At 45.5% G+C, this 26,993-nt stretch overlaps 1 protein-coding gene across 2 annotated transcripts in view; it reads right to left on the bottom strand.

The window, feature by feature from the left end:
* Window positions 1-26,993, bottom strand: part of LOC147117434 (histone deacetylase 9) — a 1,471,293-nt gene that overhangs the window by 459,075 nt on the left and 985,225 nt on the right. The window contains exons 9-11 of one of the 2 annotated variants that reach the window (XM_085988432.1): window positions 15,310-15,413; window positions 8,247-8,384; window positions 5,167-5,374 (exon numbers count right to left, since the gene is read on the bottom strand). In XM_085988432.1, the coding sequence (XP_085844558.1) occupies window positions 5,167-5,374; window positions 8,247-8,384; window positions 15,310-15,413 (450 nt within the window). The remainder of the gene's footprint in view (window positions 1-5,166; window positions 5,375-8,246; window positions 8,385-15,309; window positions 15,414-26,993) is intronic. The other variant, XM_085988433.1, reaches the window with a different exon arrangement.

The raw sequence follows: 26,993 nt of genomic DNA, 5'->3' as shown, positions 1-26,993 counted from the left end.
CAGCCACCACTTGTTCCTCCTTGTAATGTATGTACCTTTAAGGGGAGAACTACTTTTTACAGCTCCTGTATACTGTAGTACCGGCAGTGACCACACCTGTATATAAACCCTGAGTAGGGATCTGTACAGTTAGTTTCAGAGTAACCCTCATTCAGTAAACACCTGCTGATTGTTCCCTGCAGTCTCTTGTCTAATTATTGAAGGACACAACATCAAGATACACGGATCTAACACTCCTCACTCGTCTTCAGTGCTTCAACTGATCCTCACTCCTCAAACTAATTATCCTAAATCCCCCATGGTGGATGTACTGTGCTGATGCTTGTAACAGGTATGGTGCTATGAGGTGCTGGCTTTATCTGCAATACTGAGACCTGTGGTTGGTTCATGGGGCAGGTCTACAGAAACAGAAGAGGAACATATTCTGGCTACAGCGCAACTCTTTAAAAAATGCTTAAAAACAATATATTGCGTGTCATGCTGTTGTATTGTATTGTAGGCTTGCGTTTGTAAGTGAGTGAGTGAATGACTGACTGAGTACAGGAAGAAAGAATAATAGGAAAAAGATAGGAAAAATGCTAGGGGGCGGCCACTGGATTCACTCATGCCCACTTTCTCTATAGCCTCTGGCTCCAGATCTTATGGTGATCTCCTTTAATTTGCTTAAGCACCTAAAGTTGCAGGCATGTCTCTTGTTATGTGATGCCATGTCCTTCAAGGAGATAGTTCCAGAGTTCAATGACAGTTACAAAGTTTGTGCTGCAACAATTTGGCCATGCATGAGATTCTGTTACAGTTGCAATAGGTTGATGGGAAACTTATTATGACATTTATGCTTTGCTCAGGTACATTGCATAGACAAATGCTAGACTTACCTTGCCAAACTTTTCCCTCATCTGTTCCAAATTCCTGTGAATTTTGCACACTGCTTTCACCCTTACAACTACATCTTCCCATCCAGTGCGTGATGTTCTCCCAGTAGGATGGTCCCCTTCTGCCCAAACAGGGCACCTTGTTTTCTGTACTTACTATAGCAGCACCTCAACTGAGAATAGACCACTTCTCCTCCAACTTTTTTTATGTCGCTAAATGAAACACCAAGATTTGCTGGAAAAGATTTTGTGGTTGGCCTGCAGAAAATCACCTCCCTTTAAACATCAGCAGCATCCCTTTAAGAGCTAGAGTTGCACAGGAAATCACATCCTGTATTAAGTGTGCTCCCAGCACCAGGCCCAACCTAGGCCAAGAGCTCTACATGAATATTTAATTAGGTCGAACTTGAAAGGTTGCCTGACCATTGTGCAAACTGCTGTTCATAACACTCGCTGAAATTTGTTCCGGTCACGTAATGGCTGAGACCAGAAGATTTATCCTGTGAACACTAGAGGTTCATGTCATTCTCATTAGGTGAGCAGTTGAGTGAGCTGTGGAAATTGCAAATTGTTGACCTGAAGAATGAGGTGTCTGTTGCAACTCCTGTGATATTGGGACAAACCATCAGTCAGGTTTAGGTTACATTTTAACACAAGTGTTGAATGCCTGTGACTTCTTTTTTCAGAGATGGGTAGGAAACCGTTTTTGTTGAGAGCTACCAATGCTGGTAAACTGCCCCTCCTTTGCTTCATCAATGCTTTTTGATTCCAACCTTATAAGGGCACTCACTACTGCATCATTTTCATTTTCCACACCAGCTGTGGCCTCTTGGAACAAGACTGAAGTTCTTTAGTACCAATTAGCACCAAACTAGAAAATGGTCTAAAACTCCACAAATTTATTTCATTTCAGATCTTCACATCTGCTAGAAACAGGAAACTTTCAAGCTCACAGTTTTGGCTGAATTTGTACCCATGTTTCAGACATTAATGCACAATGCTTTAACCCATTGTAATATTCAATCCAAACTCTTCTTTCTTTACTCAGTTCTCTCCCTTTATCTCACCTCGCCAAAGGGTAATGTGTCATGTTGGGATAAGGTTCCTCAGGCTTTGGACAGTGGAGTAAATGTTCCTCTTTAGAACCTGGCTGTAACACGTCACCTGCCACAATGCAGAGTGGAAAATTGGGTGAAAGATTGCATACCTGTAACGAAGCCTATCTGATTTTGCTTCCATTATTTCAAATGGAAGGAAAATTGGGCAAGCTCTGTTATATGTAGGCAACCCGTCCCACCCAATCTTCCTCTCTGCACTGCACCCAGGCACTGAAGTTGAAGATTTATCCCCCTGCCTCCAATCCCACCATTCTCCAACATACATATACATGCACCTTCCAGAGGAGAGCAATGAATAGTGATCAGGTACATGAACCCTGGATGATCCTTTTTCCCTCCCTAATTCACCTAGTCTGTAGCTAATAATAGTGAACCTTTCACCATTACCCAAAGTAGTTGCCTTGAATCAGTTAATTCAACATAGACCAAGGGTGAACTGGGGACTTTCATGATCTGTATGGTTGGATACTACAGTACAAGACATGTTGGCCTAGGCATTTGACTGTGCCCAAAAACTGTTAACGTGGGTGCGTGGACAATATGAAATTCGTGGTGGCAACTCATTATAATGGATGAGGTGTGTAGCCTGCGCTACCTACGCACCTTAATGACTGCATTTTTTTTTGGGTGGGGGCAGAAAACCAGGCAATCACCAGGCACAAGTGTGCAAAAACTAGGGCAGGAAGATCGGACGACACTGGTGCTATCTCGCTAGAGAGCGAGATTGCATACTAGCTCTGCTGCAGAGGACTCAGCTGCAAACCTCATGGGCTCAGTCTACCAAAGAAAATCATGAAGACCATTCTGTCAAGCATGGAGCGAGTGGTCAACTCGATGAATGCAACAATGATGCCCACCATGATGGAGCCTCTACTGACAGCTGCCATGGAAGCTCAGATTGCTACTATTTTGGCTCTGGGGGCCAACGTTGACAGGGGCTTCCACAGCATCCTGCATTCTGTTCTCACACAGAGCTGTAGGAATGCTGAGGTGCAGTCCCAAGAGAGTGGCCTTGGCTCCATGAGAGAAGCACCTGCTGTCCTCTCTCAGGATGGCAGCATGTCTGCTCTCCGGCTACCCACTTCGCCAGTGCCCTTGTTAGTGCTACACAGTGAGCTGGGCCAGATTGCCCCAGCCCCGGCCCATGAAGAGATGCTGTAGTCTGCAGCTGGGCCCTTCAGGCACAGTGTTACTTGAGGTCACCCATCATGGCCAGCTGAAGTGTCCTCAATGGAAGGTCAGCAGTTTTTCACCTCCCAAGCTGTAGCTGCTGGGGTACACCTCATAGGAGCACTAGGATAGGTAAACAAGCACAAAAGACAGGCACTAAGTGGTTGCACAACGGTAATTCTTAATTATTCCTGTTAACTACTAAACACATACAGAGTAGAGTTGTTGGGGCCATTTTTTTCCCTAGATTTGGTTTTACTGCTAATATTTGTAGCGAAGTGAGGATACGATCCATAAGTCTGGACTGAAGGCAGGCAATCGGATGGTGGTAGTAAGGCGGTGGTGATAAGGACTGTGGATCTGTTGATGATGTACGTAGACGGGAGGGATGGTTCACATGAAGCGCTCTTGGATGAGTTGTTCTCCAAGAGCTCTGGTAGCTTGGGCATTGGTGGTCGATGCTGCTGCTGCTCTTCCTCCTCTTTGTGCTGTGCTTCTTCTTCCTCCTCCTCCTCCATTTTTGTTGCCCAGATGGTGGTAAGGGCTGATCCCTCAGTATCGCAAAGTTATGCAGCATGCAGCAGATAACCAGAAATCTATCAGAGTTGTACTGCAGAGCTACTCCTGAACGGTCCAGGCAGTGGAAGCATTGCTTGAGCACGCCAACATTCTGCTCAATTATGTTTCTGGTGGTGGCATGGTTCTCATTGTAGGAAAGCTCTACAGTTGTGTCCGGATACCTAACAGGTCTGGAGGAATACCCTTTGTCACCCAGTAGCTAGTCTGTGACCTGATGGACTGGTGGAATAAAGATGGCACAGAGGACTGGCGCAGGACAAATGAATCATAACTGCTGCCAGAAAATCAGGCACAAATATTCATAATGCGATCGGTGAAGTTGAGGTCTGAGAAGTACTCCCTGAAGGGCCGCTGTGGGCATGGCCTCGTGCACAATGGCCTCCTTTTCCCTTTTCTCCCAGCTGCTCCTGCTCTCTCCAGTTTTCTTGGCTGCTCCCCCTCCTCCTCCAGCCTCAAAGGCAGACCTACAGACCACCCATGACTACAATATAACTGTTTACAAAGCAGTCCAGCACCAGCATATAGTTGCTTCCAGAAATCAGAATTCAGCTGTAGAACACAGAAAATAGCCAAAAAAGGCTCAGACCGGCATCTTATGAGGACAAACCAGCAACTAACCTGTATGGAGCAGATAAGCCCTTTAAATAACGCTCCTGCAGGTTTCTTGCTACCTGTTAGCACCATAATTTGCTGGGTGCATTTATCACATGGCAAGTCAGGTGTTGGGGCAGACCAATTGCACAAAAGGGACCTACAGCAAATGCAGGACCCTTATTTGAATATTATAATGAGTATTTTAAATGCTTCTGGCACCCACCCTCGATGTCTACTGAGTAGCCCGATCCAATATGGCGGACAGTACACTTCCGACACAGAATGAGCACACACACTCCACCCACCATATTAAAACCTTAGGCACCCAACTTACGTATGTAAAATGGGTGCAGCGTGATTGAATTTCTAAGCTGTTGAATTTTCCACTAACACTCATTGGGGGAGCTTGTGATACTTTGAAAAGAAATCTTATAAGTTATGAGGCTGTGCAGTATTTGACAATCCAAAATAACCACAAGCTCGTTGTATGCAATTCAGAATGTCCAATAGTTAAACTCACAGGCCCATTTGTTAAAAGATGTATTCCATAAATTACCTCAAAGTGGGGAGGGAAGATGTTCTCTGCACACTCTATATAACAAAATCTTAAAGCTAAGGTTTACCATTTCATTAAGCATGGCACGGGGTAGAAATCTCACTCCAAGGTGACAATTTGAAAACATAATAATTCTGAACTAAATATATAATTCCCATTTATTCCTTTTACATAGAAGTCCCGATGTAAAATTAATTCTCAGGTAAACATAAAGCATTTCAGCAAAGTACAAACTTTCAGTAAGAATCCAAAAGTTTCAGTTACAAATTCAACTCACCAGTTGTGAGGGGACTCTGTTTTCGAGCCTGTTCCATCAGAAGCATGTGCTGTAGCAGGGCATGATGGGTGCTGTTAACCTTCCCATCAAAAGGTGCAGGCGGCAAGTAAGCAGATAAAGGAGTGCTTCCTCTGAACTGTCCAGTAAGGGCTGTTCCCTGATTCATTCCCTGAATGGTATGTCTGTCAGAATTTTGACTTGTTGAGGCCTGTAACAAATTTTTAATTTTAAATCAATATTTAATTTGCAATGTCTATCTTGCGTTTAGTTTCATTGAATTTGTTTTTCCTTGCCAGTGTAATGTCTGTAAAATTAAAGAAACATCTGCTAGATCCCTCTCCACCCCCACCGCACCCCCCTCCCCAACCCCCACATCAAGCGGGCATGTCGGGGGGGGGGGCTCCTGGGCTACCTTGGGAATTCCACCCTTTACACCCTTAAAAGGCAGAGAGCTGGCATGAGTCACTTTGATGCTTTTTGATAGACCACAAACCATACTCAGACTAGGGCAATCCTTCCCAAAGGGGATTGATTACCTCATGACTTGAGGCAACATGGCATCTTTTGGTTGCAGGTTGGTGCAGTTTATTTTTGTCTTTGGCCTGGAAGGGCCTGGGGGACCTCTGGCGGAGTGATGGTGGGCCAATCTCCCTTGCAAGGCTGGATGGGGCAGCCGCTGCCGAGATACCATTATAGGCACCAGTGGATTATCCAGTCTCCTCGATTTGGGATGGGGCAATGGCTAATTATATATGTGGACAGGGGTATATATATATATATATTTACACACATATATACATATATACATATAATAAAAAGATCTATATATAGATATAAAAAATATATTTATTTATGTAAAAAAAATCAATTTTTTGGTAATCTCTTTCTGAATTAAAGAAACTGTTTTTATTTGATCAGAGCCTGAGAATTCCTGGGCCACAATCTTGGCAATTACATCAGGCCCACTCCTCCTGGTAGCCTCCGGTGCTGACCTGACTGGCATATGTAGGGTAGTGTGGGGTCACCTCATTGAAATAGAAGCAGCTAATGCCCATGCTAATTCGGGCAGATCTTGTGCACCCACCTATCCTGGGATGCTACAAAATGCGGTTTTACTGTACAGTCCTCTGGGTGGGGGGAGCGGGGTGTTGAGGTCTCTAGACAGGAACAGTTACTTTCAGTCCCCAGTGGCCCCTTTTCAAGAGGCTGCATTAAACACTGAAAGAAATGTTTACTTTATTAGGGCTTCGGGGGTCTAGATCACTTCCATGCCCTGGGCTCCCAAGGTGGTCTCCACATTTCCCATGGAATAGGCTGGTACACCTCTTCTCACTGGGCATACTGGCTTCCAAAGAAGTGCTTATCTCTTTGTAGGCCAAGGTCACAGGGACTCCCAATGTAGGGAGTCTCCATCTCAGCTCCAACCCTGCATCTGCTCTCTCGGCATCACTGGCCTTGTACAGCGTGGCTAGAGGTAGCACCAGAGGAAGTCTGGGAACTGGTGTATCCTGGATCGACAGGAGTTTGCAGCCATTTGCCGAATTCCTGCTGGAGTTATGGTGAGAGTCCAGCAGAATGGCTGATCAACTTTGGGGCCAGTCTGAAACTTTTACCTTTTCACCTACAAATAGATTTAAAAGGGCTATGTTGTTCTACAAGTATAAAACAGTACAACTGCACGGTGCTAATTCAGGGACAACCAACCCACCATTTGATTTCAACCCCGTTGTTATTTAACAGTTTCAAAGATAAGACAGATAGCGCGTGAAATTGGAAAAGAAATTCGGGCAGGGTGTAAAAGGCCTGACAATTTGTTATCGCCTGTTTTACACTATCATCGAAGACCAATTTCATCCCAAAACATATTCTGAAGTTGATGTTTGTTGCCATTGTCCTAGACTGAATGCTTAGAGTTCCCATGTTACAGAAGTCTTGTTATTCAGCATTTGAAGAGGATTGTACATGGAACAGGGAACTTCAGACCTGAACTAAGGGAGAAAAATAAATAGCTTAAAGATACGGAAAAAGAAACTGGGGTGGATTTCCACTGCCTACCTCCTTGCTGGGCGCCCGGCAGTTGCAACCTACCTGAAGTACACTACACCTGCCAGAGTTAGGAACCTTTAAATTTCCTGTCCTGGTCTATTTGGATGGCCTGGACATATTTCCAGTGCAGGTCCACTCCCTGGCTGTTCTAGCACCAGAAAGCAGGGCAGGAAGCAGTAGTGCAGCTGCAAGCTCCTGGCAACTGGTATCAGGGCCCTCAGGCTGCGGCGAATTGAGGAAAGTACCTGCAAAATCTTTTTGGGTTTCTCGTCTTCAATCTTCAGGCTGCCCCAGGGCCACCACAGACCCTCTGGTCCATTGGGTCCAGATGCAAGCTGTAATGCTGCGCTGGGGGTGTTGATGGTCTGATCTAGAGAAGCGAGAGGCTAGGAACATCCCCTTCCACCTCATTACCATCATGACACTGGGCCTAGTCCAGGAGCAAGACCGGGGGGCAGGGGGCGGGGGCGGCGGGGTGGGGAAGCCTGACGTGAAGGTCTCTGGCTCTATTTACTCTTTGCTGCGCCTGTCAACTGAGGATCCTCCAGGTGCTGTGAAGAGGAAAATCACCTTTACTGTCTGACCAATACTTTACATCTCATTGAGTCCAAAATACTCTGGAGATATAGTTTGTGTAAAAAATATCCTTCCCTGAATTCCTTCTGTCGTACAAAATCTACATCTCAAAGAGCGAGTGGGTAATCTGCTCCCAGGCATCCGATAGTTTTCTTTGAATTATCCACTATGACACCAGCCCAGAAATGATTCTCTCTCATGCCCTGTGGGCAAGCACCTGGCCTCCACTTGGTAATTCTTCCAGCTGAGATTAAGAAATCAACTCTGTGAGGAACCACTGGCATAGATCCCACTACTCTGTGGCCTCATACCAGAGATGTAATTTTTGTTTAAAGTTTGGTAACAGTATTATAATGGCTGATCACATTGCTGCGGGTTATATAGGATTATTATGTACTTCAACCGATGTTACAGATTAGTGAGATTAAGTAATCCTTTGACCCATAATTATTACGTACGTTGATCTGGGAGGAGGCGGATGAGGCAGCTGTAGCTGGGAGACCCAGAGTAATGTTGGGTAATGATGGTGACGTGTAGAGATTTAGTGCATTCACTGATCCATCCCAATTCAGAATCCTGTGATGTGGCAGCAACTGCTGTTGAGAAGAAGAACTGTAAGAATTGACTCATCACATATATTCCTCAATGTTTAAATTTGCTTCTGTATAAGACTTGGTTTAAGGCATACAATGGCATTCAGGCAGAACGGGAGGCCACAGCCGATTGGAATCCAGATGTTGACCATCTTGTTTCCAATGCATCTGCTTTAAAGCTGCTTTTAAAGTGGCTGCATCATTTCCCAAGGAAGGGTACAATGCCAGTAACAGCTTAGAACAGCGGAACATGTTCATACAGTCACGAGATTACAGCACAAAAGTGAGTTTTAAATTAAGATTTTGCAATATTTCAAAAGTAGATTCTTCAGGGTGGATATTTGTCACACCTGGGCATTGGGCATCACCTGGACAGAGCACAGAAAAGAAAATCTAGGGGAGGATTGGACACGCCTTACAGAACCCAACCAATTTTCCTTCCAGCAATGCTCAACATCCATGTGGTAAGGCCCCTGCCTGTAGATGGCACTGCCGATATCCAAAAGTCTCATCTTGTAAAAACTTCAGACATTTTTGATAAACTGCAGTGTGCTTAATTAATAAATAAGCAGTTTTGGCTTGTAATGTTGTGTGATCCTTAAACCAACATCATGAAGTGAGTCTTCACTCCTATCAAAATAACCAGAGTAAGCAAATTCACATTGTTGCTTTTGCACAGTGTGTTTGGCTCCTACACAGCTATTTATGAGGCACAAAAATAACTTAAATCAGTCAGGGCAGATTTAACAAATTTGCACTCTTGGTGTGCAAATTCGTAAAAATTAACTATAGTGTAAAAGTGGCTGTGATCTGGTGTGCAGGGGTGGCATGATGATATGATATTGCATCCTACAACCACATTCCAAAGGGCAAAGGGCACTGTGGTTCTCGGATGCAGCACTGGATGCCAATGCAGAGGCTCGATAGGAGACAGGTCCTCTACCTGCAGGGGGCCAAGAGGTCCTCCAAAGAGACTGTACAAAGGCAGTGGGAGCAGATTGCTGAAGCTGTCAGTGCCACCTGTCTTTCCCCAGAAACTGATGCAGAACCGGAAGAAGTTTAATTACCTCACACAAGTTGTCAAGTTAAGTGAATGCATCTTCAATTGCCATATCCCACCAACTGCACCACCAGCCTCACACACTGCTCAATGCACCACACCCCCATCACTCACCTACCAACAATCTCTAGCAATCACGACTCACACCTAACAATCATTGCTTCACCTCACCCTCACACACTTGCCACTGCTGCAAGCCTCACACCCACATCTCACACCTTGCACACAATGCCAGCTATTCAACCATGGACACATCACCCAAACACATTGCACCACACTCACTGACACACTTCCCTTTCTCCTGCAGGCCAAGGTAGCACACAACCGGTGCCAACAGAAACTAACAGGTGGAGGGGCAGGCATAGCTGCAGAACCTGACCCAGCTGGAGGAGACAGTTCTGGATATAATTTGAGGGGCCCTCACTGAGGCCATGGCAATCAGCAAGGCTGAAAGCATTTACGATGACATTATGCTCATACTTAATTCTATCTTCTCACATCCCACTTCCCCCTCATCCCACAATTTCTTCTCACTTACAAGCTGATGGTGTAAGCATGCACATCGTGCTTTCCCCCCTCTCCTCACCACAACCCTACCCTTGTGCCTTTCCCCTTTCAGATACCTAAGAGTTCCATCCAGTCCAGCCTGTGCATGAAGCAGTAGAGGAGGAGAGTGATAGAGAAGAGACACCATCACACGATCTGACACTCACAAGCATCAGCTCAGAAAATGGCACTGCGCAAACTTGAGGGTAGCATAGAGGCGAGATCTGCACTTGGGTGAGTCAGCGGGCACGATAGGGTAGCACAGGTGCCAGCAACCCGGAGGGCGAGGTCACACACGGGTTCTGCTGCAGAGGACTCAGATGAGGCCTTCGATGGGGCGGCCTTCAGAAGAAGGGTGATAGGCAGCCACACAGAATGCTTGGTGCAACGGCAGGCCTGCCAGAGAACCTCTTGTCACTGTCAAGGTGCAGGGAGGATTCCAGCTCCAACCTTGCACAGGGCTTTGTGCAGAGCTTGGAGCGCATGATTTCTATGATGGAAGTGATGGGCAACTCCATTAGCGCACTTGTGGATCCAACCATGATGCAGCATCTGATGGCTGATGTCTCAGCTTCCATTGCAGCACAAGCAGAAGTGACCAAACGTCTGAGTGCTGCAGTGGAAGCTCAGACTTCTGTCATGCAGGCTCAGACTGCCATCAGGGCTGCGTTTACAAGTGTGGAAAGAGGCTTGCAAGGTCTCACAGCAGTCCAACAATCTGTCCTCCAAAACATCACTAAGATTGCTGAGGCGCTGCTCTGGGGGAGTGGCAGTGGCTCTGTGGAGCTTGAACCTGCTGTCCTCTCTCAGAATGACAGCATTCGTATTTCCACCACTGCCACTCCGCCCGTGCCCTTGCTGTTGCCTACCAGCCTAGACTGATGCAGCCCATACCGAGGTGGTAAAGTCTACAGGCAGGCCTTCTAGGCCCAGAGCTGCTCGAGGTCATCCGGCAGTATGCCCCACTGAAAGTCAGCAGCCTTTCACCAGCCATGCTACAGCCACTGGGGTAGCATTTCATAGGAGCACTAGAATAGGCAAAGGCACATGAAAGACAGACACTAAGGGAATGCACAAGGGTGATTTGTAATGTAGTTTTGGAATTAATCATTTCTAAATTATGTTTGGAATGTTTGTTTTGTGGTGGCTTTCATTTCAGCATTGTGGCCAAGAGGAGGCCTTGCTGTTCAGTGACAGAGTGATGGTAAGGTGGGGAAGTGTTGAGCATCAGAGATCTGGAGTTTCATTCAGGGGAACCGGAGTCTGATGATGCGCTCATGGACAGTCCATTCGGAACGAAGATTTGCAGGCTGCCTCCTCCCTTCCTCCTACTCCTGAGGTACAAGTTGTATCATGTATCCCCATGTGATCTTCCTTGACTTCAGGTGGCAACAGAATAAGCACTCTATAAACCATGGCCTAGGCTATAAACTGACAAACAGATTTATTAAACCTTAAATTGATAAGTGAACAGTAACATTGACACGCTATAGATCACAGTAGCTACAAGCTTAACTATTCCTACACAGAATGATAGAAACTAACAGTTACATCCACTGTGTTAAACCCCAGTGTGAAAGGCTGTTCGCTGCTGATCTTCCATGGAGTCTCTCTGGCCTACCTATATCTTCCCAATAGTTTTCAGACAGAATTTTCAATTGGACAAAAGTAATTAAAATATGTAGCTCAAATACAGCTGCCAATCAAACATATGGTGAAAGAAAGCCCACAGGATGCTTATATTTGAATTGAATGGCTTGTCCCATGCTCAGATATCTGTCATAGACATAACATCTGTTCTGGGGCTATTGTATATCAAAATAAAATGGGCCATTTTTTGTGACTAAAAATTGTTTTAACCCTGTATGAATGGTGACAAAAAAGCAAGAAGCCAATACCATGATACATTTTTGTCACAGTAACATAAAGTAGGAAAATGTGTAATAGTTACAGGACAGGATTCAACACATTCCAGAGGTGTGGTTAATATGAACTGAACTCTCGTATGATTTGTGTCATTTTTTGTAGAGTACAATTAGGCTTTTTTCATGTTTTGGAATGATAGGTTAGGACCTATTAAAGAACAAATAAATATACATGTATATGCACTTCATGATGTTTCTCAGAAATGCCACAAAGGCTCCTGATAAAAGGTGTTACATTAAAATGTAATCACTGTTACATAGGCAAACACAACAATCATTTAGTGCACAGCAAAATAGCAGAACTAACACAGAGATGAATAACCAGGTGGTGGTGTTGGTTGAGGGAGGAATGTCAGCCAGGACACCAGAAGACCTCCCTGCTGTTCTTCGAATAGGGATATGAGATCTTTAACCTTTACTTGAACCCCTGGAACAGGCAGAAGGGTCCTCAGTTTTCAAGTCTCATCCAAAAGACGGCACCTCTGACACATCGCACTCCCTCAGTACTGCACTGGAAAATGGAGTATCAGTTCTAGCACTCATTTCCATGGGTTACCACCCAAACTGAAGGGATAATATTCTGTACTGCAATTGCTGCTGGATTTACGCCACTATTTGAACATTGCATTGACAATAATACCACCAATCTGTGCATTTATAACTGTCCAAACTTCCACAATATTCCATCCAGATACACGCAGTAGGAATTGGTTCCAGCTGCACTTCCTTTTTTAAAAAAGTAGCTGAAACCCTAGCAGCAAGGGGTAGTGTAGTTGGCCTGAACTTTTTTCCAATTAGCTCAATTTCTGTCCCACATCTCCCGCTCGGCACTCAAACACAAGAGAAGGTTACACAGTTTCCCTTTTATTTTGTGGCTTCTTGGGGACTCCCAGCTGTAACACGACTCTGACCACAGGGGAGAAACTTGAATGTAAAAGAACACCTAGTGTAGCAGTATAGCAACAATCATTGCTTACTTCCCAAACAAAAATGCATCTGTGACTCAAATAAAAGAGTCACCTCCATGAGGGAAACAGCGCACGGGGTCCTGGCCTGACAGAATTATAATAATTTGTCGCCTCCGCTTTTGGGACCTTTAGGTTCTGAGATATCAATTATCCTGGGCAAAAAACCCCATAAAAAAGCAACCCATGAATACCAAGCTGTTTCTCTTGCAGGCTTTGGCTGATTCTTAACGTGAAAAATAACACTGATTGTTTTTCCTAAAAACAGAACCTCCCACTGAGGCTTTATGGGGGCATTCTGACATGAAACGATAGGTCACAGAGACTACACACATAAACAGGTCACTGAAAACAAAGGTGTCATAATATTGACTGTCTACTAATACAGGGAGTGCCAGGATTTATCAAGGTCACATAATACACTACAGCTTTGAATACTACTGAACTAGGTGAGCATTATATCTGTTTTTTAAGCTTTCTTATTTTCATTATATTAACAAGCTAATTAAGTAATTACTTGAACAGCTGAGACACAAACAAACCAGCCTCTTGAGACACAGTTGTGCGCAACGTGTGTGACGAGAATCAATTCATTTGTGCTACCTTAAGTTCTCTAAAAGGTTTAGCTCCAGATATTATTCTCTTTCAAAGCTGTATGAATTTTTTGCAACTTTTAAAATATGCACCTGTTTTTAATCCTATAAACGTCAGACAAAATGTATTTCATGATTTTGTAAAATTGGGTAATTGAGGTAACAACAAAAAAATTATTTCACAGTAATCAGACTTGTTTCAGTCATTTATTTTTGTCATACTTTTGATGAAGACACACTACTGTGGCCTGCAAAGGGTTAAACAATAACCTGTGAATGGTAATTACCGACTTGAATCTACAGTGCTTCAAACACACGCTTACTATCATGTAACATCTGGGAAAGTGATTTTCTACAAACTTTTAACACATATATAGGCTAATAGATTGCAGACTGTCATTTAACTGAGGTGTACTGATGATGTGATAAACTGCCATCATGAAGCTCAAGCTGCTTGAGAAGGTCAAGAGAACTCAGATTAAATTACAGCCTTAAACTTTCTGCCAACCATTTGTTATTGTATATAATACACAACAGATATTTTAACACTTAGAAAAAAGGTTTGGTTTGCCACTCCTTTCCGTTGTCTCGACAGGTGTTTTTAACTTAGTTGTACAGTGGAGCTAAGGGGGCATACACTAATAAGTGGGTAATAAGGATGATAAAGTGAGAGGACCTGAAGTGATATGGCATCATGTGGCAGTCTGTGCATCAGTATGAGGATTCTCAGGCATTGCAGCTCAATGGTAGCTATTTGGTATAACATCAGGGCTGATAATGCAATGACACGCATCAGGTGTCCGTTTCCATATTATCGAGCACAGAAGCCTGCAGCTTTGCGCGTGCCTGACAGGCTCAGCACAGCAAAATATGGCTGTAAGTGTAAAGGGTTCTGGAAGCCTATGCAAAAACTATGGGCAAAGCTCATTAGGGTCATGGGAAATATTTAAAGCAGCCACTTCCCCATAATCCAACTAAAGTACCTGAGCAGTGTTCTAGTTACACAGTGCCCTGGCGCTGCAGCAGAGGCCCTACTAAGAATTAGAAAATTATCTCTACTTGTCGCATCTCTCACTCAACACTCTTGTTCCCCCCCACCCCAATATTTCTCATAAACACTATAAACATGTTCTTTTATGGCTTTGCTTGAAACAGCAAATCGAAGAAATTTTCAGAAACCCATTTGTATTACTGACATTCCCACCAATCCACAAAGGCTGGCCAAAAGAAAGACTTTTCCAGCTGTCAAAGGGAGAAAGCTTTCATCCTATCAATCTGGATTGGATTCAAACTTAGGTCCCAGAGGATAGTATGTTAATCCACTGCACCTCTCAGTCTCAGGAAACTAATAGGATAATAATATTTATTTTTTCATGCAAAATATCCCCAGCAGTTTTTCTATTAATACTTTACTAGAAAAATATGGTAAAAGATTATTTATGCTTCTCAGCAAAAAGATCATTCAGTGGCTGTCATCAAAATCCCAAATGTAGACCTAAGCATAACTGCATGGAGCACTCAACTGCAAATAGCACAGCAAAGGCCGAAGGGGGTTTCTAACATCAAGAGGATGAGTCACTCACAGAACTCTTTGACAGCACACCTGAAATCTCAGCTGGTTTCTATCAAGCTGCCTTTTCCAACTACTTATTGTGTAAATTATTCCCCAATAATTTTCTCCTGCTGATGTTGGTGCCAAAAAAGGTTTAATGGTAAAGTAAAGAGTGAGGGACAAGAAAGAGTGCGCAAGAAGGAGAGGCAGAAGAGAGTGAGAGAGCTAGAGAGGGAGGAAACAGGAGAAAGTACAATGGCCAGTGATGTAAAACACTGATGTCTTACCTCAGCATGTGAATTAGTTAATCCATTCTCCGTTGACATGCCGCTGGAGCTATTGTTGGGAGAGCTGGGGCCAGATCCTGGGGCACTGTTACAAACGGAGGAATCTTTAAGAAGAAAACAATAATTACATCAGAAATTACAGCAGTCACTATGTATCCACAGTGCAAATGGGATCAGCAAAGCAGAGGTTTCCTTCATGTTAAGTACAGTATCCCTATTTTTCTACAACTGGCAGAAATTGAAGAGTATTTACACTTTTTTAATGACCTTAGAATGGTTACAGCACGGAAGGCAGCCATTTGGCCCATCAAGCCCGTAGTTTGGTATTCCAAGCTGATGTTGGATTTACATGTTCCATGTTTTTTTTAATCCAGTATACATTTGAGTATTGAACAGCCTGAACTCAGCCAATGAGGCTGGACTCCACATTGACTAAGACCTCATCAATGAGTTTTGTTTTCCCAATTTTCTCTCCTAAAGACTCATAAAGGCATACTGTTCCACAGCCACTGGCATCCTTCATGTGTGAGCCTAGACAGAGAATGTTGGCAGGTCTTTCAGCCATAGTGTGGGGAACATTACTGTTAAACTACATCTTGTTTCCACCAGGCGTCCACACATACGCACTTTGAAGCAGAGGTCACTGATATTGATCAGGAACTGGAAGCCTGGTTAATATTTTCATCCCTTATCCCAAGAGTACCAGGCCCAATTGTAGTGCCTCCACCACCATGCTGGCTGGGGCCAGCTAACTCAGCACAGCTTAAAGATTGAACTTGGGACCTTCCCGTTCTGTATGATTGAGCACCATACTATGCAATGCATTTACCCACTGAATGATTAGAATAATTTAATTTTTTACCCTAACTTTTCTTCAGCCAGTCCTCATACAATAAGAACAAATGAGTATATAAGAAATGATAAAACACAAAAAAGCCATTCAGCACATCAAATCCACCACCTTCCACAAACCCCATACAATTTATACTATCAACAGCAATTTACAATTGTATAGCACTTCTAATGTAGATAAACATTCCAACACACTTCACAGTTGAGGGTCAGACCTGAGCAGGAGTAGGAAGCAGGTTAGGGAAGGTGGCTAAAAGGGCTGTTGAGGAGGTACATTTTTATGTTTTTTTGAAGATGGGAGAAATGTAGCAAGAGTTTGCCAGACTGCTCATTCAAATAACAGAGTATTACATTCAATAACCTTGCGAATTATTTTGTTTATCCTATTTGTTACTGTGTTTTCAATAGACGTGTAGTATTCTATTAACTGCCAATAGATGGGGCCTGTGTAACAGAAACATTTTATTTGCCTCATCCAAATTATTCTTTTATAATGTGTACTTGCCATACTACTACCTGGCAACAACTCCTGATTGTTTATTAATAAAATTACATCGTAATCTTTAATCCTTTATTGTGGATGTTATCACACATCAATGACATGCAGCACACTCGCTCCCTTCCTACGCACTGAGAGTCACTGTCAGGAGATTTAGAACCTAATAAACCCACCTAACACAGTTCAAACAATAGACTTAAAAGCTAAAAGTGAATAGTAGATATTCCAGAGTTATTTCAAGACTGCTTTCTCACCTTGGGCTTCAGATGACACTCTCAGTTCATGATGTCTTATAATCATGCGGGTATATCCATTCTCTTACTACTGTCACTTCTGTGAAACACCTAAGCTTGGGGTGTGAAATCATGACTTAGACACATAAAGCTAGATTTTCTGATCAGTGTTGTTAAAATAACACCAATCAGAAAATCTAGGCTGTAGAGAGTGACTAAGTACTCGTCACTGCAGTTGAAGTGCATCAGTGTTTTCATTTTAGTTTTACTTTTAATATTTTCCATAACTCACAACCAACTGAACACTAATATAATAGCAAAATACTGCGGATGCTGGAAATCTGAAACAACAACAGAAAATGCTGGAAACACTCAGCAGGCCACACAGTTCATTGAATGAATATATCGACATTCATTCAGAGTTGGACCTGGATTTAAATTATATAGGAGCTCTCTTTAAGCATTTTGATATTGGGGTCAATTTTCATCTTTAGCACTCCCAGAGTGTGAAGCTCTGTGCCGAACACACTGACGATGAAAGTTCACGTCACTGATTCTGGGGTGCCTGACGAACAGTGCTAAAGTAGAAAGTCCTGACTTCATGGCCCTTTCTTCCCTTCTTACTTGGCCAGTGTATCACTGATCACTATCAGGCCTGTTGGAGGTACCAATATGAAAGAGCCCTGCATTTTCTGTTGCCTCAGACAGCTGGATTTCACCACATCGTCTTGCTGCCAGGAACAAGATCCATTAGAGGCCGCTAGAGCTATGGGTTCCTCAGCCTGCCGCTAGTATGCACGTGCTTGTTTCATTGGGATGGTTAAGCCTTTTATAGTTTCAGTTGCCTGATGCACCTCTATTTTGCCAGCTCTTCTTTTCGTTGACCTTAGAATTCCTAGATGTGACCATAAGAATAAGCACCTTCATTCAAAGCGTTCAGGTCAGTGGAGTGGAGCACAAAAAATCCATCTCTGCTATACATCACCAACTCAACCACCACCTCCCCCGACATTTTTCAGATCATCAGAAAATTTGAGCAGCTATCAGAGTAGAACTCAACTACTTAAAAGAGAGATTTTCACACAAATCCAAGAGGACTATCCCTTCATATGCATATAAAGGCACACATCAAGTACCTAAGCATATTAGTAATATCCTAACTCTCAGAACTTTACAGGACACCTCCCAGCAAAAACACCAACCTGAGGGGATATAGCAGCCCCATGTTACTGCTGGAGAAAGTGAACAACAATGATGAATATGCTCTTCACCTTCTCTCCTTGTTCCAGATGCTGATCCTTCCACATCCCAGCACAGTATGCACTCTCCACTTCACAAGCTCCCAGAACAGACAGAAATTGGCCATAAACACCCTACACTATCCCTGTGTTGCATTAAAGGTACTAATCGGCCTGTTCGCCTTCTCCCTGCTATGGCACCACATTGACCTTCCTAAGGATCTCAGTGCCAAAAACTTTAAAACATAACACAAAAAGCACATCGCTAGTAACAACAGAAAATGCTGGAAAAACTCAGCAAGCACATCGCTAGGTTGGGCAAACCGATTCACCAGGGGAAACTCATGTCTTTCCAAGAGATGGCTGACCAAATTTCATATCAATCAGCATGACTACTTCCACTATCTCAACTTCCGCCATTTCATCCAAGACACTAGCGTACTCTGTAAAATCCAATGCAAAATCGTCCCCTTTAAAGCTGTCCCTAGAAACCACAAAGCTGCTCCGCAAGCACACCTCAGCACTTAGCTGACATGGAAAACCTATGTGACCCCTGGGAATATGACTAGAAGATTGAACAGTTAATCTCCAGCGCCGTACTGAGGGAGTGCTGCATTGAGAGAGGTTGGAAACTAGAGGTAAGAAATGAATGTGTCCTACCAACAGGGTGACGGAGGTCTTCACACATGAAGAATAGGTACTTGGGTGAGGTTTCAGAGGGCAACTGATATCTGAGGAACCATAAGCGTGCAAGAAGTCAACACCTTGGGGGCAAGCAAGTCAACACATTGGGCAAGGGGAAAGGAAGAGAAATTCTAATCATATATTAACCGGAGCCCCTTTAATCGATAACTGGAAATTAGATGCAATTTTATGTTTCCACAACCGTCAAGTCGGAGACAAACTAACACAGGATATGATCTGAACCAGGCTCTAAACCCCAGCATTACTGGCACCCTGCAGAGTGAGTGGGTGTACTCTTTTAATGGGTACATAAACAAATAGACTGTAACTAAAATAACTTTAAATAAAACTTAACAAATTAAATTAAAATTGTGTTGGCCGGGGTGATGATGCACTCCCGTCCCCGCGGCGCCCACTGGTCGCGGAAGGCCTCGGGCAATTGCACTAGAGAGGGTACAGAGGAGATTTACAAGGATGTTGCTGGGAGTAGAGAACCTTAGCTATGAGGAAAGACTGGATAGGCTGGGTCTGTTTTCCTTGAAACAGAGGAGGCTGAGGGGAGACCTTATTGAGGTGTATATATTTATGAGGGCATAGATAAAATGGATAGAAAGGACCTATTTCTCTTAGCAGCGGGGTCAAAAACCAGGGGGCACAGATTTAAAGTAATTGGGGGAAGATTTAGAGGGGATTTGAGGGGAAATTTCTTCACCCAGAGGGTTGTGGGGGTCTGGAACTCATTGCCTGAAAGGGTGGTAGAGGCAGGAACCCTAACCACATTTAAAAAGTACTTGGATGTGCACTTGGGATGCTCTAACCTGCAGGGCTACGGACCAAGAGCTGGGAAGTGGGATTAGGCTGGATAGCTCTTTGTTGGCTGGTGCGGACACGATGGGCCGAAATGGCCTCCTTCCGTGCTGTAACTTTCTATGATTCTTTGATTCTAGCAAGTGAGTGGGTGTAAAGAGGAAACTCTCCTTTGGTGACTATTGTTACTGCTGGTTATTTATTATTCACTGGCTGCTGCTCCTTACCGAATGAATTGAGGAAGTCCGTTATCTTTTTGATGCGGCTGGTGATAACCTCAATGTACTCCCTGTTAGCCCAGTCCTGGGGTATCTCTCTCCGCCATGTCTGAAGCACAATGACATCCCCGCCCCACCCTGCCTGTAACCACTGCGCTGATTGGCTTCGCATCGCCGGTTCAAAGCGCCGGATGAACCGAACAGCCAGATTGGCCACACCTAACCCAGAAGTGCGAGTTGGGAAAGATTATTGGTCAGGAGGGCGCCGGATTGAGACGACGGATGAAAGGAAAGGTTCTATTGGTTATTTTTGGCGGAGCCCGAGAGGGCCGCGGAACCTCGGTTGAGAACCCCTGACCTCGGTCCCGCCCATCCAGGAGGAAGTTTGCAAGGAAGCACTGAGACTGGCCGCTACATCCTCAATTTGCAGCAGAATGAGAATGAAGCTAATTAAAATTCTCCACTGCACGTACCTCAACCCGACCCTAATACGTGATTGTTGATGGAACTGTGACCACAAAGGCACACCCCCTGCATACATTCTGGTCCTGGTCACCTCATTTACAGTGATACTGTGCATCAATAGCCGAAGTACCAGGGCCTGCCAATGAAACGCTCTTAACATAAAATGGCCTATTATTTATTGTAGTTTATAATGGAATACCAACATTATTAAAGAACTACACACACACTGTAAGAAAATCATTAAACTTCAAATAGCAACTCAGCACAACTGATTTTTTAATGATTGCTCAATCAGATTTGGCTGTGATTTCTACAATGCTTATATCTCCACCTAAAAATTCAAACAGATTTGCAACTTCAGCCAAGTATTAAATATGTAGGGATGTTTAAAATAATGTGCAGCTATCAGATAAATAAGTACTTATAGGTGCAAATGCCAAATCTGTAACTGGAATATAGGTACACGACAATTACTCAACACAGGCAAATAACTTGAATCTTCCTAGTCATATTATTTACACTCAATGAAATCAGAATCTGGTTTTAATTAGTGCAAGGTTATACTTTTTTAATATTTGAACAGTTGTGATAAACAATGCAAACTTAAATATTCCCAAGACCCAACTTTGTTTAATCTAAACTAACATTTTGGAAACATGCCTAACAGCTAAAAAAAATGAAGTATTCACAATATCATCCCCATTGCCCGGAAGGTAATTTTCTGTGAAAGTTCAGGGAGAGTGTGAGTTACTAGAGGAGTGCTGTGTTCAATCACAGTATGAAAAGGTGCCTGGACACTCCAAGATGAGCGATAGGTTGTGATTTGGCCAGCCCTTTTAAGAGGCATTCACTGTCCCAGGTTTTCTATATTTCCTGAGAATTTCTTACATCACTGTAAAGAGCCATGTCTTTCCTAACACACATAGGGGCCTAAATTGGATAAGGCCCGAAAATGGGTGTGGAGACCGCGATGCGCGATCTGCCCACGTCTGTTGAAAGTCGTCTTCTTCTTCTTGGGCAGTCCCTCGGAACCGAGGATGGCTTGCTTCCACATTAAAAATGAGTTTGCAGGTGACTGATAAGTCCAATGCAGGACCTACAGTCTCTGTCACAGGTGGGGCAGACGGTAGTTGAAAGGGCGGGTGGGTGGGGCGCTTGGGTTGACGTGCGCTGCTTGCGCTGCCCACGCTTGGCTTCCGCTTGCTCCCAGCGAAGAGACTCGAGGTGCTCGGCGCCTTCCCTGATGCTTCTCCTCCACTTTGTGCGGTCTTGGGCCAGGGATTCCCAGGTGTCGGTAGGGATGTTACACTTTTTCAAGGAGGCTTTGAGGGTGTCCTTGAAGCGTTTCCTCTGCCCACCTGGGGCTCTCTTGCCATGCCAGAGCTCCGAGTAGAGCGCTAGTTTTGGGAGTCTCGTATCGGGCATGCGGACAATGCAAGCAGCACACGAAATTCGTGCTGCCTGCTCATCAACATGATTGCAGCACTGAGCCCAGCACTAAGCACGTTGCTGTTGGCTCAATGCTCAACAGGGGGCCTAATATCATGGGAAGTCTGTTATGTATTTGTAGGTTGCCCACAGAGTGAAAGACTGTCCACACTGCTTAAAGGGGAGATGCTTTGTGAGAGAACTACCTCATTCTGACTGGAGCTGGAGGTTAGGAATGTCTCAACAGTGCAGAGAAAGGGCTCCTCAGTTCTCTGATGCAGCACTGGAGGCCTTGGTGCCGGGGGTCGACAGGAGGAGACAGGTCCTCTACCCGCAGGGGGTCAGGAGGCCTTCCAGACACACTGACCGTGAAATTCGGTACCTTGGCGCCGACCGTTAAGGCTGGTTTCATCAAAAAATTGGCAGCCGTCTTGCTTCCACCCACTTCCGGCGCGGTTCGCAGCGGCCGCCATTTTGGGCAGGTCAGTAGCGCCCTGCGCTCGGCAGAAGAATGCTAATGAGGCAGATCATGACATCAATCAGACTACACCCTCTCCAAAGCACACACAGCTGAATGTGCGTTCAGCTGTATGACGGACCCCCCACCAGCTCTACTTAAAGGAACACATGTAACTTTGAGGTACGTTATGAGTTTTGCTTTTATACTGGTTCCTGTACAGTTTATTTGAGTAGTGGCTTGCTGAAAGACATTTAAAAAGTGGTTGAAGTGTGCAGGGAGCGTAGAGAGTGCTGCTGGATGTTTGCAAGGCTTTGGCTCTTAAAAGAAGGCCTGTGAGAACACCACTTGCTCCCAGTCCTGGGGGCTCTAGTTGCAGTCCCCCTTGGGCTGCAGCCTGACATGGAGATGGAGCAGAGACAGCAAAGGGGGCAAGCTGCTCACAGAGGAAGGAGGAGGAGGAAGAGGAGGGGGAGGAGGAAGAGGAAAAAGCAGAAGAGGAGAAAGCAGAAGAGGAGGAGGAGGAAGCAGAAGGAAGGAGGCAACCCAGATAATGCCTTTCTGGCTGGGATATCCAGGATCAACTCATCTGCCTGTGGTACCAGTGGACACAACTCCAATTTCCCATTCAACATTAATCCCTCACCTTACCTTCCCTCTGTTACTGACCATCACAATGTCCTCTTGGCCACAATGCTGAAATAGAAGCCACCACAAAGCAAACTTTCCAATCCAACTTTATCCATATATGCATCCAATATTGTATCAAAAAATCAACAAATCACCCTTGTGCATTCCCTTAGTGACTGTCTTGTGTGGGCCTTTGCCTATCCTAGTGCTCCTCCACAGTTCCATCCCAGTGGCTGCAGCATGGCTGGTGGAAGGCTACTGACTTTCAGTAGGCGAGACTGCAGATGGCCTTGCAGGTTGGTCTGGAGGAACTCTGGGCCTAACAGGCCCGGCTGTAGATTGCACCACCTTGGCATGGTGGCAGCAGTCTGGGCTGACTGGCTGACAGGCAACAGCAAGGGCACTGGCGGAGTGGCAGTGGTGGGAGTACGAATGCTGTCATCCTGAGAGAGGACAGCAGGGTCAGCCTCCACAGATCCATTGCCACTCCCCCGGGGTAGCGCCCCAGCAATCCTCATAATCTGATGGAGTACAGACTGCTGGACTAGTGACACCCTGCAAGCCACTTTCAACACTGGTAAACCCAGCCATGATGGCATCAGTCTGTGCTTGCATGGCAGCAAGCTGAGCTTGCATGACTTCAGTCTGAGCTTTCATTGCAGCACTCAGATGTTGGGTGGCTTTTGCTTGTGCTGCAATGGATCTGCCCACCCCTTCCACATTGGAAAGGATGGGCTCCAAGCTCTGCCCAACGCTCTGTGCAAGGCTGGAGCTGGACTCCTCCATGCTCCTTGACATTGCACTCAGGCTTTCTGGCAGGCCTGCCAATGCACCAAGCATTTCATTGTGCGCACCCAACAGGCTGCCCTATTGAAGTCTTCATCTGAGTCCTGTGCAGCAGATTCCATGTGCGACCTCACCTTCTGGGGAGCTGGCACTAGTGCTACCCTTTTGCAGGCCACTCGTGGCCAGTGTTTCACCACGTGCAGATCCTGCCTCTAACCTATCCTTTAAAGTACATGGAGTGTCAGTATCTGAGCTGTGAAATTGTGTGACGGTGTTTCTTCTTCTTCTTCTTCACTCTCCTCTCCCTCTTTTTGTTGACCCACTGGCTGGGCAGGCTGGATTTCTTGGGTGTCTCAAATGAGAAAGGCACATGGGTAGGTTTGTGGTGAGGGGAGGGGGCAAGCAAGAGGTGCATGGTCACACCATGTGCAGATTGTAAATCAGAAGAGATTGTGGGATGAAGGGGAAGTGGGATGTGAGAAGGAGGATAACGTTGAGGATGCCGGCATCTTGTATTCTTTCAGCCCTGCCGCTGGCCATGGGCTCAGCCATGCCCCTGCCAAGAATGGCCAGCACCATCTCCTCCAAGGGGGTGTGGTGATGCAGGCGAGCCTGTCCCCCGTCGGTTAAAGTCTGCTGGCGACGGTTATGCGCCACCTTTTCCTGCAAGAGGCACAGAAGTGTATCAGTGAGTGTGGTGCAATGTGTTTGGGTGATGTGGCTGGCATGGTTGAATAACTGACAGTGTGTTCAAGCTGTGAGATATGTGTGTGAAGCTCAGACTTCTATCATGCAGGCTCAACATGTGGCCACGCAAGCTCAGACTGCTCTCATGCAGACTTAGCTTGCTGCCACGCATGATCAGACTGCTGCCATCGTGGCTGGGTTTGCGAATATGCAAAGGGACTTGTAGCGTGTCACAGCAGTCCAGCAATCTGTCCTCCAACAGATGACTAGGAAATCTGAGGCGCCACCCCAGGGGATTGGCAATGGCTCCGTGGAGCAAGAACCTGCTGTCATCTCTCAGGATGACAGCATTTGTACTCCTACCACTGCCACTTCGCCAGTGCCGTTGCTGCTGCCTGTCATCCAGCCAACCAAGACAGCTGCCACCCATGCCAAGGTGCTGCAGTCTACAGCCGGCCCTTCTAGGCCCAGAGCTACTGGAGGTTGTCCTGCAAGGCCATCTGCAGTGTCCCCCATGGAAAGTCAGCAGCCTTCCACCAGCCAGTCTGCAGCCACTGGGATAGCACTTCATAGGAGCATTAGAATAGGCAAAAGCACACAAATGACAGACGCTAAAGGAATGCACAAGGGCGATTAGTTAACTTTGTGATGCAAAATGGAATTAATCATTTATAAATTATGTTTGGAATGTTTGTTTTGTGGTGGCTTTCATTTCAGCTTTGTGCCCAAGAGGAGTCTGTGATGTTCCGTGACGGAGGGATGGTAAGGTGGGGAAGTGGTGAATAACGGGGATCTGGTGTTTTATTCAGGGGAACCAGAGTCTGATGATGCGTTCATGGACAGCCAGTCTGGAGCGGGGATTTGCAGTTTGCCTCCTCCCTTCTTCCTCCTTTTACTCCTCCTCCTCCTGAAGTGGTCGTGGAACCCCTGGTGGCAAGGACTGTGCCCTCACAATGGCCAAGTTGTGGAGAATGCAGCAGAACACCACGAATTGGACCACCCGCTCCGGTGAGTACAGGAGAGCTCCTCCAGAGTGGTCAAGGCAGCGGAACCGTTACTTGAGCACCCCGAGGGTCTGGTCAATGAGGTACCTTGTGGCAGCTTGGCTGTCATTCTATGATTGCTGGCCACGAGTGGTGGGGTTGTAGAAGAGAGTCATCAGCCAAGTGTAGAGCGGATAGTCCTTATCGCCTAGCAGCCACCGTTGGGTTCGACGTGGTGGCTGGAATCATTGAATCCTTGAATGGTTACAGCACAGAGGGAGGCTATTCAGCCCATCGAGCATATGCCAGCTCTCTGCAAGAGCACTTCAGCTAGTCCCACTCCACCACCCTTTCCTCGTAGCCCTGCAAATTTTTTCCTTCAGGTACTTATCCAATTCTCTTTTGAAAGCCATGATTGAATCTGCCTCCACCATCCTTTCAGGCAGCGAATTCCAGATCCTAACCACTCACTGCGTAAAAAAGATTTTCCTCCTGTCGCCTTTGGTTCTTCTGCCAAGCACCTTAAATCTGTGTCCTCTGGTTCTCGACCCTTCTGCCAATGGGAACAGTTTCTCTCTATCTACTCTGTCTAGACCCTTCATGATTTTGAACACTTCTATCAAATCTCCTCTCAACCTTCTCTGCTCCAAGGAGAACAACCCCAGCTTCTCCAGTCCATCCACGGACCTGAAGTCCCTCATCCCTGAACCATTCTTGTAAATCTTTTCTGCACCCTCTCTAAGGCCTTCACATCATTCCTAAAGTACGGTGCCCAGAATTGGACACAATACTACAGTTGAGGCCAAACCAGTGTTCTATAAAGGTTCATCATAACTTCCTTGCTTTTGTACTCTATGGGCAGGATTTTCATTGGGCCGTGGAGGCGGGATTGGAGGCGTGTGGGGGTTAAAATCCCGAAATCGGGGGGGAGGCACAAACCCATCCTGCCCCCAACCCGCCTCCACGCCAGTTTCTAAGGAGGCGGGTACCCGACCCGCATTGGGACCCGCCTCCCCGAGGCGGGAAGGGGATTAGTGCCAATTAATTGCCTGTTAACAGGTAGTTAACAGGCAGTTTTTAGCCTAATCCCTATTTTCATTGTTGAAATGTGGGATTCCCGACGGCTCCAAACCACGCCAAGTTAGCGAGGCGGGCCGTCGGGATGAAGAGCTTGGAGGGGTCGAGATGTCCGCTGTTCAGGTGAGTGATGGGTGCATGAGTGCAGAGGTAAGTGTGTTTGGTGTGTGTAAAGTGTTTAAAGAAGTTGTACTTACATACCTTTACAACCTTCCTTCCTTCAGGTCTTGGGAGTCCCTCATCTCACCGGCACAGAAAGCAGAATGGCCGCGATCTGTCAAAAATTCCAGCATTCAGCTTTCTGTTCCGGGGAGAACTCTAAATCATCCTGACAGGAAGGAATTAACTTAGAGTACAGATTGTCAGTGTTTGACAGCTTCAAACAGCTGTCGAACACTGATATTTAATCTGTCAAAAGGTCTTGACAGATGAAATATCAATCTGTAACGTCACCTGTTGCCGGGTGGCCCTTAATTGGCCTGCTGAGCCCGCTGGGCGGGCTCAACAAGGTCAACCAAGTCAAAATCGCGTGGGTTGGTTAGAACTCGATGGAGGCGGGACTACAACCCCAAAAGTTGTAGTCCCGCCTCCGATCCATCTCCACAATGAAAATCCAGCCCTATGGCTGTGATTTTATGCT

This window comes from Somniosus microcephalus, chromosome 5, assembly GCF_052327205.1.
Source record: "Somniosus microcephalus isolate GS21.2 chromosome 5, FLI_Smic_1.0, whole genome shotgun sequence".
Lineage (NCBI taxonomy): Eukaryota > Metazoa > Chordata > Chondrichthyes > Squaliformes > Somniosidae > Somniosus > Somniosus microcephalus.
Note: the sequence above shows the minus strand (reverse complement) of the source record. Positions and strands in the feature narration are given on the sequence as shown.